At 46.2% G+C, this 17321-nt stretch overlaps 1 protein-coding gene across 2 annotated transcripts in view; it reads right to left on the bottom strand.

Moving 5' to 3' along the window:
• Positions 1–17321, bottom strand: part of LOC139266819 (fibronectin type III domain-containing protein 4-like) — a 370845-nt gene that overhangs the window by 156710 nt on the left and 196814 nt on the right. For both annotated transcript variants that reach the window (XM_070884423.1, XM_070884424.1), the window contains exon 3: positions 14094–14298. In XM_070884423.1, coding sequence (XP_070740524.1) covers positions 14094–14298 — 205 coding nt within the window. The remainder of the gene's footprint in view (positions 1–14093; positions 14299–17321) is intronic.

The raw sequence follows: 17321 nt of genomic DNA, 5'->3' as shown, positions 1-17321 counted from the left end.
GATACCATGGAGGGGTCGAGAGAAGTGGTGGAGAGGTAGCGCTGGTTGTTGTCAGCGTATATATGGAAACCGACTCCGTGTTTTCGGATGTTATCGCCAAGGGGAAGCATATAGATGAGAAATAGGAGGGAGCCAAGGATGGATCCTTGGGGGACCCCAGAGGTAATGATGCAGGAGTGGGAAATGAAGCCACTATAGGAGAATTTCTGGCTACAATTAGATAGATAAGAATGGAACCATGCGAGTGCAGTCCCACCCAGCTGGACGATGGTGGAGAGGCGTTGGAGGAGGATGGAGTGGTCAACTGTGTCAAAGACTGCAGACAGGTCCAGGAGGATGAGGAGGGATAGTTTACCTTTATCAGAGTCACAAATGATGTCATTTGTGACTTTGATGACAGCCATTTCGGTACTGTGGCAGGGACGGAAACCAGATTGAAGAGATTCAAATATGGAGTTCTGGGAAAGATGGGCACGGATTTGGGAGGCGACAACACGTTCAAGGACAGTGGAGAGGAAAGGGAGGTTGGAGAGGGGGCGATAGCTAGCAAGTACAGTGGGGTAAAGGGTTGGATTTTGAGGAGAGGGGTGATGACAGCAGATTTGAAGGAAATGGGGACAGTACCTGAGGAAAGAGAACCATTTACAATATTGGTTAACATAGAGCCAGAAAAGGAAGTGGGTGGTTAGCAGTTTAGTGGGAATAGGGTCAAGGGAACAGGAAGTGGGCCTCATGGACAAGAAGAGCATAGAGCGGTCAAGAGGGAAGATCAGAGAGAAACTAGAGAAAGATGTGAATTTAGGGCTAGGGCAGGAGGAACCTCAAATGAAGTTTGGCCCGGTGGGCTAGGGGAAGGAAGGGAACTCACAGAGGCAGCTGATCAGATGGTCTTAATCTTTGATACAAAGAAATCCATGAACTCCTCACACTTGATATTGGAGGTGAATGTGGTGGAGACAGGAGAGATGATTAGCAGTAGAGAATAGTAGCCAGGTGTTATCTTTGCATTCCACAATGATCGTGGAATAGTGAGCAGTCTTTGCAGACAAGAGTAGGACCCAATAATGCTTTATGTGGTCCAGTCGGATTTGGCGGTGAATGGTTAAACAAGTTGTCCGCCATATCTGTTCAAGTCTGCGCCCCTTGGACTTGCATGCAGTGTAGTGATATTTCCCATTAGTTCCTGTGGTTTCTCTTGAATTTATAATGCCCTTGCTCCAGTCACAGTTGAGTTGAGTTTCATCACTGCGAGGTTGAGCATCTTGTGATAATGAAGTACCTCAACTCAGCGGGAGAAACGATATGAGAGCTCTGCCTAAACAAAGTGTGGTAATGAAGTACTGAAGTGTGACAAAGGTTTGTCATCCTGCCCTCTTAGAACTCATGGAGACAGAAATTGAATTGCAGGTTCCAGAGGCAAAATGGGCAGGAAATCAACTGCCAGCAGATGTGTTAGCTGCAGTGGGAGACTCGCCTCCTTATCCTGAAGGTGATGCACATGGCCAATAATATCGAAGTCATTCCAACAGTAGGGTAAATTATCATTCGAGAATCACTGAAACTGCACCAATCAACAAACTCAGATATAGATTTTTTTTAGATGCATTTAATTACCTGTAGTGCATATAAGAAACATCTGTTTGAAAATAAATACTACAAAACTTTGCTTACTGTAATAAGTTATATAGACTCAAAGAATCATTGACATTTCTTATTTCCAGAATCGTGCTGATCATTTCTAAAAACCATCTGGTGTTTTTTTTAAATGATCACGAGCAGTTACATTTAGGAGTATTCAGAGTAATTAGGAGGAATTGAATCCGAGGCTCTTTATTAAATCAGCTTGATATGTCCTTACTATACAGTATAAATGCACACAAGGCCCATGCTTGAGAGAAGGTCACTCTGTGACCAATTACCTTTATTACAAAGACCTCAAGTGATGAAGGTGGGTGGAGCTTCCCCTTTTATACCTGAAAGTCCAGGTTAGGAGTGTCTCCCACAAGTTCACCCCATTGTGGTCAATGTTCTCAAGGTGTACAACTTAGGTCAGCTTATACATGGGTTACAATGATAGTTGAATACATGACATCACCTCCCCCCCAAAGTCTTATTGGGATCACAGGTTAAGTCTCTCTGGTGGTTTACGCTCCCTTGTAGAGCGCCTGAGTTGGGGCTCTGGTTGTTGGGCGCTGGCCTGAGTGTCTGCTGTTTGCGGTGCCTCAGGCCTGTCCGGACTGCCCACAGTGACTGGGCTCTCCGCCACTTGGTTCTGGTGTTCGGTCACCTGTGGTGGAGTAAACTCTATGTCGTGTTCTTCCTCTGCTTCTATGGGGTTGCTGAACCTCCTTTTAGTTTGATCCACGTGTTTGCAGCAGATTTGTCCATTGGTAAGTTTAACTACCAAACCCTATTCCCCTTTTTGTCAATCACAGTGCCTGCAAGCCATTTGGGCCCTGCAGCGTAATTAAGGAGAAAAACAGGGTCATTGACATCAATACATCGCGCCCTCACATTCCTGACATGGTAGTCACATTGTGACTGATGTCTGCTCCTAACAATTTCTTTCATAGTAGGGTGTATAAGGGATAACCTGGTTTTGAGCGTCCTTTTCATGAGCGGCTCTGCGGGTGGAACCGCTGTGAGCGCATGTGGTCGAGATCTATTGGCCAACAGGAGGCGTGATAAGCGGCTTTGTAGGGAACCCCCTTGGATTCTGAGCATCCCCTGTTTGATTATCTGCACTGCTTGTTCCGCCTGGCCATTTGAGGCCGGCTTGAACGGTGCCGTTCTGACATGGTTAATTCCATTGCCTGCCATGAAGTCCTGGAATTCAGTGCTTGTGAAGCACAGGCCATTGTCGCTGACCAAGACATCTGGTAGACCATGGGCGGCGAACATTGCCCGTAGACTTTCTACCATGGCAGAGGATGTGCTTGAATTAAAAATGGCACACTCAATCCATTTGGAGTAGGCGTCTACTACAACCAAAAACATTTTTCCCATGAAAGGACCTGTGTAGTCCACATGGATGTGTGACCATAGCTTGGCGGGCCAGGACCAGGGGCTAAGGGGGGCTTCACTGGGTGCGTTGCCCAGCTGAGCACACGTGTTGCACCTGCGAACACAAAGTTCCAGGTCTGCATCTATCCCTGGCCACCAAACGTGTGACCTGGCAATTGCCTTCATCATGACAATGCCTGGGTGCTCATTGTGAAGTTCTCTGACAAGCACCTCTCTGCCCCTCTGGGGCATGACTACTCGGTTTCCCCACAGTAGGCAATCGGCCTGAATCGAGAGTTCATCCTTGCGCCTATGAAACGGTTTAAATTCCTCAGGGCATGCCCCGTACTTGGCTGCCCAGTCCCCATTCAGGACACGTTTCTTAACTAAAGACAGTAGTGGGTCTTTATTTGTCCAGACTTTAATCTGATGGGCTGTCACAGGTGAGCCTTTGCTTTCAAAAGCTTCAACAGCCATGACCATCTCAGCATCATGCTCAGTTGCCCCCTTAGTGGTGGCTAGTGGGAGCCTGCTGAGTGCATCGGCGCAGTTTTCAGTGTCTGGTCTGTGCCAAATTGTGTAGTCATAGGTGGCTAACGTAACTGCCCACCTCTGTATGCGGGCCAATACATTCGCATTTATGGCCTTGTTGTCGGCCAAAAGGGACGTTAGGGGTTTGTGATCTGTCTCCAGCTCAAATTTCCTGCCAAACAGGTACTGGTGCATTTTTTTTACTGCATATACACATGCTAGTGCTTCCTTTTCTACCATCCTGTAGCCCCTGTCTGCCTGGGACAGACTTCTGGAGGCATAAGCTACCGGCTGTAACTGACCATTGGCATTCACATGCTGCAACACACACCCGACCCCATAGCACGACGCGTCGCATGTTAGAACAAGTTTCTTACACAGGTCATGTAATGTTAACAGTTTGTTGGAGCATAACAAGTTGCGTGCTCTATCAAAAGCCCTTTCCTGGCTGTCCCCCAAGACCCAATCACGATCTTTGCATAGGAACGGCTCTAACAACGTGCTCAAATAGGGAAGAAAGTTACCAAAATAGTTCAGGAGCCCCAGGAACGAACACAGCTCCGTCATGTTACGGGGTCTGGGTGCTCTCTAGATCGCTTCTGTCTTGGACGCAGTAGGTCTGATCCCATCTGCTGCTACCCTCCTCCCCAGGAATTCTACCTCTGGAGCTAAGAAGACGCACTTCACCTTTTTCAGTCGCAGCCCTACCCGGTCCAGTCTGCGTAGCACCTCCTCCAGGTTGTGGAGGTGTTCTTCAGTATCGCGACCCGTGATGAGGATGTCGTCTTGAAAAACCACCGTCCTTGGAATCGACTTGAGGAGGCTTTCCATATTTCACTGAATGATCGCAGCGGCCGAACGAATCCCAAACGGACATCTGTTGTACTCAAACAACCCCTTGTGTGTCGTGATGGTGGTCAGCTTCTTCGACTCACTCGCCACCTCCTGGGTCATGGAAGCTGAGGACAGGTCCAATTTTGAAAAAAGTTTGCCACCGGAAAGCGTCGCAAAGAGGTCCTCCACTCTCGCTAGCGGGTACTGGTCTTGGAGTGACACCCGATTGATGGTGGCCTTGTAATCGCCACATATCCTGACCGACCCATCCGCCTTGAGCACCGGCACGATCGGGCTCATCCAGTCACTGAATTCGACTGCCGAGATGATGCCTTCCCTCAGCAGGCAGTCCAATTCACATTCTATCTTTTCCCGCATCACGTACGGCACCGCTCTGGCCTTGTGGTGTACTGGCCTGGCGTCCGGGTTTATGTGAATCACTACCTTGGCCCCCATGAAAGTGCCGATGCTGGGTTGAAATAATGAGTCAAATTTGTCCAGGACCTGTGAGCATGATATTCGCTCCCCAGAAGAAATTGCATTGACATCGCCCCATTTCCAGTTCATGACAGCAAGCCAACTCCTCCCCAGTAGTGCGGGACCATCCCCCGGGTCAATCCAGAGTGGCAACCTGTTCTCCGAATCTTTGTGGATCATGACTACCGTGGCGCTGCCTAGCACCGGAATGATCTCCTTTGTATATATCCGTAGCTGTGCGTCAATCGGCAATAATTTTGGCCTCCTGGCCTTGGACACCCACAACCTTTTGAACTGTTTGATACTCATCAGGGACTGGCTGGCCCCCACGTCTAGCTCCATTAATACTGGGATGCCACTGAGGAGCACTTCCATCATTATCGGTGGCGTCCTGGTGTATGAACGGTATATGTGGTCCACATGAACTCGCTGAACTTCAGCTTCCAGCGATTTCCCCCAGTATTCATTTGGCCTCGTAGGGCTTACATCGGGCCCATCCTCCTCGTACATCAACCTGGCTGCAGGTTCCTGCACATACACGCCAAGTGACCGCTGGCGTTGCAGTTTCTGCAGGTTGCTGATACCTGCAAGCTCTGGCTGGGCATTTGCCTCCACACCTCCAGCATGAGCTGGAAGCCGCATTGTTGGAAACAAAAGTCGATCATCTCTGACTGTCTCTGTAACTGTCCTTAAGTGCACCATTAACAGGTGTTGATGGCCCAATTACTGACTGCATTGTCCATTGCGATGGCATGAATCGCCGTTCAGCTAGCCATTGTCTCTGTTGAATTCCCCCTTTGGCTTTGATTACATGTTGGGGCGATTGCCCTTGTCTGCCCAGAGAACTGTGTGCCATGTTAACAATGTTGACTCCCTGGTCATTTGCCACATTTGAGCCAAGATTTTTGTCACACATCATTCTGGTCTCTTCCCCCCCTGAGATAAATGTCTGGGCTATCAGAGCCGCCACTTCCAAAGTCAAGTCTTTGGTCTCAATCAGTTTCCTGAAAACCCCAGTGTGCCCGATGCCCTCAATAAAAAAGTCTCGCAGCATCTCTGCTCTGCATGCATCTGTGAACTTACATAGGCTTGCCTGTCGCCAGAGATCTGCCACGAAGTCAGGAACGCTTTGCCCTTCTCGCCGCCGGTGGGTATAAAACCGGTGTCTTGCCATGTACATGCTGCTCGCCGGTTTACGGTGTTCCCCGATCAACTTACTGAGCTCTTCCAACGTCTTCTCAGCCGGCTTCTCTGGCGCTAGAAGGACCTTCATCAGGGAGTAGGTTCTGGATCCACAAACCGTCAGGAGATGAGCCCTGCGTTTGTCGGCCGAATCCTGTCCCAGCCATTCCTTAGTGACAAAACTTTGCTGTAGTCTCTCAATAAAATCGTCCCAATCATCACAACACAATATCTCTCTTCTGTGCTGTTAGTGGCCATGCTCGCATAGTTTAAATCCCAGTTTCTCATCGCCAATGATATGTCCATACTATACCGTATAAATGCATATGAGGCCCATGCTTGAGAGAAGGTCACTCTGTGACCAATTACCTTTATTACCAAGACCTCAAGTGATGAAGGTGGGCGGAGCTTCCCCTTTTATACCTGATAGAGATTTTAAACAGGCTGCATTCAGACAGGCTGTGAAAATTCACAGACCCCAAGTCAAAGCTGCTACGTGCAACTCAGCATGTTGCATTAAGTCATCAATCAACTTGACATTTTAGGACCCTTGGGTAGCGAGCCAATTAAAGGTTAAAAGACTATTAATTGAGCCAATAAGGTCAAAGAAGGCGAGTTCTTTTCTGTAAATTGAACCAGGTATAAGTTCAGCCATGTTGGCCATGTGGTCTCAGAAGGACAAAGGCCTGGCTTAAAGCCAAGAGCTTGTTGCTGCTGCCAGAATAAAGTTACATTAAAACTACAACCGGAGTTCGTATTTCATTGGGAATTAAGAGATCTAACAATTTTGCCATCACGGACAGGATTGCTGAGGGAAGAAACTGAATTTTGGACATCGGACCTACATACTGGCTTCTCTTTGTAAAAGTCCTCGGTCAAAAGTCTAAATGCGCCTCTCCTTCTACGCGATTCCGAAAGCCTCCGGTTTGCGAACCCTCCGGTTGGTAGTCGGCTCAAGGTCCCATAGACGTCTAACTTCGGCGGTGTGTTAGTTAATTAATCACCGACCCACTGATCGGCTGGAAAGCCTATGACTCGAGACCCCAGTAAAGAAATAAGTATTATGGCAGCAGAAGATAAGAGCAAAGAATTGCCTACAACTGTTAAAGGTGGGCAGGCACCACCTGAGGTTTCGATAGATGAAATCCTCCAACAGTTGAAAGAATACATAGAGCAACAATTCAACTTATCTAAAACCTGTATTAAGATCGAACAAAAATACAGTACCTCCAAAGGACAATTGTCCTTGGACGAGATTAAAAGGGTCTGGGAAAAAATGACCCGTATGAAAAATAAAGTGCGAATTAGATGGTCCCTAGCCGTTATGGGACAGATCCGAAAGCGGAATGAAATTATAATGCGTTCCCAACATGATCGAGAACTGACCAGTACAAAGGACCAATTGCAAGTTGTTTGTGCACAGCTGCAACAGAAAAGATTTGAACTTGAAAAGTTGGAAGCGGAAGTTAAAGATCTTAAAGGTGAAATTAAAGAATGGAAAAAATCATTAGGTCAAGAGACAGTAATAGGAAAAGGAAAATGTATCGGTCAATTCCCAGGGTACCCATGTTTGGATAAATTAAAAGCGCAAACCCGAAGACACGACCGAGGAATAGATACGGATTCTGAATCCTCTGACGATACAGGGTCGGAGGATAAAGAATTAGCGGTACGCTTTGCCCCGTTTAAAAAAAGACGAGTTGTAGTCAAATCAGAAGAGACTGCGGATGAAGGCGGAACCAAAAAAACGAGGAAAAGGGTGTATGCAGAATACTTATTTCATGATCCGGCAGACCCAGAGAAAATTGATAAATGGTCCAAGGAGTTGCCCAATCCAAAGAAAGGGGGAGTGAAAACGTGGGACCAATTGAACTGTTAAAGAAATATATATCAACTTCATCCCTGGGACGGAGTGCAAATTTTGACCATAATGGTGCCAAAAACACAGGGAAGAAAATTGCACGACAAGGTAGAAGAAGCTTTGGGGCAGGATGAGCAAGAATTAAACGCAGGATGGGAGGCGATTAAACACTGGCTGCAAGCCTTCAGTCCAGCTAAGACAGACTGGGGAAAAATTGCAGCCTGCCAACGGAAAGGAACAGAGGAGGTCCTGGAGTATGACAAGCGGTTTAGATGCACGTGGCTAGAACATTCGGGTATGAATAATACGGATGAGGAAATGAATGAACAAGTGTTTGGACCCCTGAAAGCAGCTTTCGTGGCAGGTCTCAAGCCAGAACTGTCCAAAATGCTTAAGGTAGTGTTAGCGGACTGGGAAGGTAGAGGAACTACCTTTGCAGCATTGGTGGATCGATGTAACCAATTAGATCGGGATATGGGAGCTAAAGTCCGAGCTGTACAGCCTATGGGATGGAAATCCCAGGATTCCGATAAACAGTTATTAGGAAAATTACCCGGAAAATGTCATTATTGTGGGAAAGAAGGTCACTGGGCCAAGACTTGCAGGGCAAAACAGAAAGGTCGCGGCCGGGGAAGAGGACACAATTCAGCCAACAAACCAGGCTTGTCACAAGATAATGACCTCATAGAAGCATTTAAGCAACTGACAATACAACAACAGAAGGAGTTACTTGGGATAGCAAAAAACGATTAGAGCCCACCCTGGTCCACCTCCTCGCACTAATACAACAGAGGGGAGATGGGCTATATATAACTGTGAGGGTGGGCGATAAGGATGTGGACTGTCTTTTAGACACAGGGGCAGAATTAACATGCTTACCCCTACAATATGGAGACTTTTTGCCGTTGGATGGTAGGGCATGTACAGCCTATGGAGTTGGGGGCCATAAAATGGAAATTAAAAGGACAACACCGGTACTTATCGGGCTGGGTCCACATGAACTAACCACGCCGGTCTGGATAGGCCCAGTAGATCAACCCCTTTTGGGAATGGACGTTCTAATCCAAGTAGATTCATCGTTGCATTTTGAGGATGGTCAGGTGACATGGTCAATTAGAACTTTGAAGAAAGAAGAATTGAAGGAACACCCGATATGGGCTAAAGATAAGAACAATTGTGGCCTACTCCAAATGGAGCCTGCGTCATTTACTGGGACCAAGCCTCCATGCACTAAACAGTATCCCATCAGTCCAACTGCCATTGCGGGAATCTTACCGGTTATTCAGCAATTGGAGAAACAAGGGGTGCTTATTAAAACGCATAGCTCCTCCAATAGCCCCGTGTGGCCGGTACAGAAATCTAATGAGACTTGCCGTTTGACTGTTGATTATAGGAAAGCTAACCAGTGTATTGATCAAAAAGCTCCTTTGATCGCAGATCCCTCCACTATTTTTAATACCGTCAAACTGGAACATAAATATTTCTTGGTTATAGATATGGCCAACGGATTTTGGTCGGTGCCTCTGGCACCGGAGGTTCGACAGTGGTTTGTTTTCACGGTCCAAGGACAACAGTATACTTGGACCCGGTTACCGCAGGGTTTCCACAACAGCCCTATGGTATTCCACATGGCTTTACAAAGCCATTTGCGAGAATTACCTCCCCTGTCATCCACAGTCATCCAATATGTAGACGATATCCTGCTAGCTTCAAACACGGAAGAACAGCATGAACAAGATTTACGAGCTTTGCTGGACCACCTTTGGCTGAAAGGATATAAAGCCAGCATCGACAAAGCACAAATATCCCAAGAAGAGGTTGTATACGTGGGACAAAAGATTTCACAAGGAAAGAGAGAACTTACCCAGGATAGAACTGCAGCCATTCGGGCTGCTAAAAAACCCACCACTATTCAGGAACTGAGGTCTTTTTTGGGATTGTGTAACTTTAACAGAAATTGGATTGACTCCTTCATAAAGCTTGTTCAGCCATTGAATTATATTTTAAAGAGGAAACGTGCCTCTAAAGAAGCCATCACCCTCACTAAGGAACAGCAAGAGGCCTTCCTGAGTTTGAAAAAGGCTTTGTGTTCAGCACCGGCTCTGGGAATCCCTGACAGTGGTAAGCCATTTACCCTGTTTGTCCATGAGAAAGAAGGATATATGACAGCTATACTGACACAAGAACATGGGGATCGGCAAAGATCTATTGGCTATTATTCGGCAAAACTGGATGCGGTAGCCCTCGGATGGGGAAGTTGTCTAAGGGCCATGGAAGCTAAATGTCGAGCGGTAATGATCACTGCGGGTCTAGTCCTCGACCAAAAGCTGATTGTCAAGTGTCCCCACACCGTACACGTTTTGCTGTCTATGAATAGAATGTCTCAGGTGACGGCAGCTAGATGGACCCGCTGGACAGCAGTTTTGGAAGCTCCTAATCTCCATATCGTTCGGGCCAGCCCGGTTAATCCCGCAACTATGCTCCCGATGTCAGAATCAAGGGAGCAAGAACGGGGAGAATGTGAAGAGCATGACTGCGTGGAGATTTTAAAAGAAACAGAAGAAGCAGCCTTAGCAGCAGAGGAGCCTCTGCACAACCCAGACCTCATCCTGTTTGCAGATGGTTCCTCCTTTGTTGACAATGGTACCAGAAAAGCAGGCTGGGTAGTTACAACCTTATATGAGGTAGTGGCAAAAGGATGTTTACCCTCAGGAACGTCAGCACAACAGGCTGAGTTACGGGCCCTGTCAGAAGCATGTCGAATAGCAGAAGGACAGATATCTAATGTCTACACAGATTCGCGTTATGCTTTTGGAGTCGCTCACGACTTTGGTCTGTTATGGCGGAAAAGGGGATTCCTCACTGCTGCTGGTACACCTATCCGAAATGGAAAAGAATCCGAGACTTACTGGAGGCCATACAATTATCTCAGAAAGTGTCCATCCTGAAATGTAAGGCCCATACCAAGGAAAAGACCACGGAAGCACAGGGAAATGCCCTAGCCAACCAGGCAGCTAAAGATGCCTCCTCACAGGGCGCTCCCCCAGAAGAACCAACACAGATGTGCAGATTGAAAGCACTCAGGACTCTGACACGAGCCCTTCAAACAATGCAAGGCGAGTGCTCCCGAGAGGAAAAATGGACATGGATTGAGGCAGGAATGAAGCTATGCGAAGATGGTGTCTGGAGGCAAAGAGTTAACAACAAGCCAGTCGCGCCACAAGCGCTTGTGCCTTTTTTAGCCTAACAGATCCACTCGTGGGGACACTTGGCCTCACAACAGATGACGGCACGGTTCCAGAAAAGCTGGTGGTGTCAAGGATTTAAAAAACATGCCCAGCTGGTAGCAGACCATTGTGTGGTCTGCCAGAAAAATAATTCAGGACCAATCACGGTAATGCCCCAACTGAGGCCCCCTGCCCCTGTCGGACCATTCCAGCATCTGCAGGTTGATTATATATCTCTTCCTTCATGCCAAGGATACACTAACATTCTTGTCATGGTCGACAGATTCTCTAGATGGGTAGAAGCTGTCCCAACTAAAAGAGCCACAGCCAATCACACTGCAAAAGTCTTGTGTAAGGATTACATTCCCCGATGGGGAGTCCCGAGTAGCATTGACTCAGATCAAGGAACACACTTCACAGGTGCTGCCTGCTAAGAAGTCTGTAGGTTACTGAACATTACGTGGGATTTACACTGTCCTTATCATCCACAATCATCAGGACAAGCAGAGCGAATTAATCGAACTCTGAAACAACGGCTTGCCAAATATCACCAAGAAGGAACACCATGGCCCCAGGCACTACCAATATTGCTATGTAGCATTTGGGCAACCCCGAACAGAACTACAGGTCTAAGCCATTTGAAATTATAACAGGAAGACCCATGTCACTGCCAGGAACTATCGATTTAAGGAAAGCTGATGTTCACATAATGAGTGACACTTTGTTCTCATACTGTCAGAACCTAACCAATGCTATTAGTTCTGTTTCCCGACAGGTATCGGCAGCTTGGGGTAATCCACCCGAAGGAGGACACGACATCATCCCGGGAGTCTGGGTGTATGTGACAATAGTTGCATAAAGAACCTTTGGGTGCCAAGTGGGAGGGCCTTATCAAGTGTTATTGACCACCCAGGCAGCTGTTAAAGTCCAAGGAAAGAAAGCCTGGATCCACGCTTCACACGTTAAATGAACACCCGTAACTGAAGCTGAAATCTAATAAGGACAATTACTTTTTGTCAAAATGTATAAATTTACTGTATTACTGACTATAGGTATTCTCGACATTTGCCTACTTCTTACTAGCTGACCCTCTGCACCAAAGGGAAATAGTAGAGTAGCAAGGGAATTATAGTAACTGCTCCCGGAATTCTGAAAAGGGAGGTACTTGCGCCCTACTCGGAACTGAGTGTTGCACATATAAGCAACCCCCATCATTCACTTTGTGGAGTGGAGCCACTGAATGGCTAGGTTCAATAGAAACTTCATTGGTGGAAGGTTTAATTCTATTTGTTGTAATTGTTTTACTTTTATATTGTTTGTTTATGTTGATTAAATGTTGTTGTGACCAGGCGGCTGTAGCTGCTGTCCCGCATGTGAGACACCTAGCAGGTCCCAGCAGACCATCTGTACATGGCACAGGGGTATGTTATGCTAAGGGAAGGTTGTTTACTGGTTGAATTAAGATATTGATTTGGATTAAATTGGAATAAGGTTAATTAACCTACTAAAACCAGATTCCATTGTGGCCACGATGGAACTCGGGTTGGTGTAAATTTGTGTGGAAGTTACTAGTCCGGACATGTGGCAAAACACATCAACAAATTTTAGAAGGAAACTCTATTAACATGTATGAAATTATTTTGAAGAATGTTTAACCAGTGATAGCTGATGTTTTATGATTCAGTTTGTGAAACAATCAAAGGGGGGGATTGATAGAGAATTCAAACAGGCTGCATTCAGACAGGCTGTGAAAATTCACAGACCCCAAGTTAAAGCTGCCATGTGCAACTCAGCATGTTGCATTAAGTCATCAATCAACTTGACATTTTAGGACCCTTGGGTAGCGAGCCAATTAAAGGTTAAAAGACTATTAATTGAGCCAATAAGGTCAAAGAAGGCGAGTTCTTTTCTGTAAATTGAACCAGGTATAAGTAAAGCCATGTTGGCCATGTGGTCTCAGAAGGACAAAGGCCTGGCTTAAAGCCAAGAGCTTGTTGCTGCAGCCAGAATAAAGTTACATTAAAACTACAACCGGAGTTCGTATTTCATTGGGAATTAAGAGACCTAACAATACCTGAAAGTCCAGGTTAGGAGTGTCTCCCACAAGTTCACCCCTTGTGGTCAATGTTCTCAAGGTGTACAACTTAGGTCAGCTTATACATGGGTTACAATGACAGTTGAATACATGACACAACTAAAGCACCATATTAAACTGAGACTATAACTGAGAATGACAGAATCGATTGACAGATGCAGCCTTGTAATTCAAACCTGTAACTTTTGATGTATCGAGTCTCGCACCCCAAGGGCCCTGTCATTAACAATATACTTTGGACAGCTCTTACCTGGACTACACATTAAAACATAGCTATACTCCAACTGTGATAATTCATTCCCAAACTGATTTCTGTTCTTTTTCACTTTGATTTTATATTGTTTTTATCAGTAAAGATTATCGCAAATGTTTGATGTATAATGAACAAACTAACGTTTATTTTCCACCACATTTTTTTAATCATTTAAATATTTGTGTGTGATGGTCACAGCTGGGACAAAGGATAACTGGGAACAGTATTATGTGTCTGCATATGCCCAGTAGATAGGCAAGGTAAAGAATAATTTTGTGAGAACCCAATATAGTTATAATTGAGAAAAGGGGCAAAAATATATTAAACTGCCTTCTTAGAAGAAAACAACAAACATTAAAACAACTGAACGATGTAATCCTCATGAAGACTCATGTATTAGAAAACCTACTAAAAAACCTTTCCAAGCCATTCATAATCAGATAACCTTGATAACATTGACAAAGATGCGCGTGTAGATTGTTGCAATGATGATGTGAATGACAGCTTAGTCATCAAATCTTTGAAAGCTGCACTGTTAGGATGGTCTCTTATGTAGAACTAATATCATGGCAGAGACTTTTACAGTACATGGCACAAAACCAGAGTAAATAATCAATTAACAGATCTCACCTTTGTTTGAGCTATTTGAAGGCACCCAATCAGTTTCTTTTAGGGTTCTGAATTGAACACGCTTGCTGGCCCGGCTTTCCCCATTCAGACCAATGGATTGAACTTGGATCACATATTCTGTGTTTTCCTCTAAATCCCACAGCACACATGCTCGATTTGTTGTATTCACTTCACGGATAGACCTTTGCATCTGACCATCTTTCCTCTGCATCAAACAGTATATTGAAAAATTAGCAGATGATAAATAAGGGATAATGATTAAAGTACTGCTCATATTTTATATATAAACTGGGCTGGTAATTCACTAAAAACTACAGCAGTCCCACAGCAAGATTTGCCAAATATTGTGGTTTACCATTATCTCTTCTACAAAGAAAAACTTTTTATTTTAAAGGCTATTTTGAGGTGTAGCATCCCAGTTCAAGAAGTCCAAGCATGAAAGTAAGTTGTATCTAGTAATTAATCTCAAATCAACCTAATTTTCAACCTTGATACTTTCATGCATATTCCATTATTTAAGGGCGGGAGAAAGAGACCAGAGCCTACAAATTCAGGGGAGCTCATTTTTATGCATGCGGAAGGGGTGCAGGGTACGATCGCTGTGCCTGACTGGAGAGGCCTGAGGCAGCCCCAATAATAGAAACATAGAAACATAGAAAATAGGTGCAGGAGTAGGCCATTCGGCCCTTCTAGCCTGCACTGCCATTCAATGAGTTCATGGCTGAACATGCAACTTCAGTACCCCATTCCTGCTTTCTCGCCATACCCCTTAATCCCCCTAGTAGTGAGGACTTCATCTAACTCCTTTTTGAATATATTTAGTGAATTGGCCTCAACAACTTTCTGTGGTAGAGAATTCCACAGGTTCACCACTCTCTGGGTGAAGAAGTTTCTCCTCATCTTGGTCCTAAATGGCTTACCCCTTATCTTGGGACACTTGCTTCATCTCCATGAAGGGGGCAAACTGTAGAAAGTAAAAGGCAACTCGCTCAGCACAGTGTGTTTGACCACTGCAATACTAACAGCAGCCCTCAGGCAAATGAGGAAGGAGGGAGAGCAGGTCAGGCAGAAGCCAGGGCCGGGGGGGGGGGGCTGGCAGGGAGAGGATGTGATTGTTGGCGATGGAAAAATCGGTAGCTGGAGTGGCGCCATCCTAAGTTCTTTTAATTAGTTGGTTACGGCCTGGTTTTCCTGGCGTTAGCTGCCTTGGGACAAACCAATCTTGCAGTGGGGGCCTCAAACAGGCGCGAGACACTTTATTTGCATATGCAAAGGGCCTAATGCCCATTTCAGGCAAGGACACTGCACACCGATATTTTGGACTTTAGCAGTATTGAGGGTGGCACACCACTGGCTCATAATGAGCATACACATCCTGCAAGGAGGCTTAGGAGGTCGTTTAAAGGTTGGAAAACAGGTGATGTGGGGCTAAATTTGTCGGCCCAGGTGCTTACTTCAGTTTAACATCAGTTGTGGGGAAGTTACTGGAATCTATCAGAGATGGCCGGGGAGCGGGGTTAAAGACTCAAATAAGGGGATTGTGACCCTAGTATGCCATGCATGCATCCACCACCTTTTTTATGGCAGTGGATTTCATGGCATCCAAGTGTCCTGCTGTGGAGTGGCGGGCCACTTCAGTAGCATATTTAAATCAGGCTCTCAGTGCGATTGGGGGCCAGATTTAAAATTTGCTGCTGTGCGGGTTGTCCAGGAGTCAGGAAATCCGGCGGTGAAAGGGAGGCAGGAGCGGCTAGCTCCACAAGGTAAGTAGCTTACTCAGCGCTCCTAGTGGGCCAGGAGGAGCAGGGTTGCTCACCCCAGGCCTCACAAGGAAGCCTTTGTCCTCTGCCAGCCCCAATTGCCAACCTCTCTCCCTCCTCCACATTGCGGCCTCTCACCCTCCAGCCCTCATGGTCGCCCTTCCCCGGCTCCCAATTGCCGGGGTCCGACCCCAAGGGTACCTGGGTGCTGCCTCCTGCTGCTTGCTTTCCCTCCCAACCCTCGGCCGGGCTTTCAATTTGGCCGGTGGCCAGGCGGGAAACTGAAACAAAAAATGATGAGGTCCTGCCGAACTTAACGGACTGGCCGGGTTCTTTGGCAATTTTTGGCCTCCCCCACATCCTCCCTGTAAATATTGGGGCCATTGTCTTAATAGCTGAATATTAAGAGTTGTGGAGACATTTAGGTGTCCATGTACATAAATCACTCAAATCTAGAATTTGCTCCCCCAAAAGGCTACTGACGTAATCAGAATAATCAACAAGGCTAATGGAATAATGACCTTTATCTCAAGGGGGTTACAATTTAATAGTGAGGTTCAGTTGTACAGAGCCTTGGTCAGACCCCATCTGGAGCATCGCCTTCAGTTTTGGGCGAAGCTCCTCAGCAAAGAAACACAAAAGCAAACTACGACGGATGCTGGAAATCTGAAATAAAAATAGAAAATGCTGCATATACTCAGCGGGTCCGGCAGCACCTGTGGAATCCACATGCTGAGCATTTCCAACGTTTTCTGTATTTATTTCAGGAAAGATATATTGGCCTTGGAACATGTGAACCTGAAAGCGATCAGGAGCTGCGGGTGTAAAGTTTTCAGTGCAGTGGCAGATCATACTGCAGCTGAATTGTAATGGAGCGGGGTGCGGACCGCCACGGACAGTGTGGGCACCGACCGCGGACAGTGTCGGTACCGACCCGCTGAGCTTGTTGCAGTGCAAAGCACAAGTCTGCAGGTAAACTGTTGATCTGTAGAGGAGAGCCTTTGAAGAAAACAGTAAGCGATACTTCCTGTCAGAAGGTGGATCTCTGTTATTTTTAGCCTTGTGTGTGTGTGTGTGTGTGTGTGGAGTTGCACGACATCTTTTTTCCCTGATTGGTCACAGGAAAGCCATTTTGGTACTGTGCCCATGTGCAGCGCCCATCTGTTAATGGAAATCTCCTGCAGGCTATGTTCTATAAGTGGACAGTTTTCAGATTTCAGCCGTTCAGTGCCGGCTGAAGGAGCCCTGGCAGCGATTAGATCGGTGCGACGAGCTGAACTGGTGTCGTAAAAGGCAATCCGTAATCAGTATAGGCGATTAAACATTGAGTACATTGGTGAAAGAAGGGTATTTAAGCTTGCCTGCAACCAGCCAAACTCCCGGACCCAGCCAGCTACTTTTTAAGTGCCATTTCAGCTCTTTATTACCCTTTGTTTTAGACTATTTAAAAAAAGAAAGCTTTGGAGAG

This window comes from Pristiophorus japonicus, chromosome 7 (genome assembly GCF_044704955.1).
Source record: "Pristiophorus japonicus isolate sPriJap1 chromosome 7, sPriJap1.hap1, whole genome shotgun sequence".
Classification (NCBI taxonomy): Eukaryota; Metazoa; Chordata; class Chondrichthyes; family Pristiophoridae; genus Pristiophorus; species Pristiophorus japonicus.
This window is presented reverse-complemented; position numbering and strand designations above follow the sequence as displayed.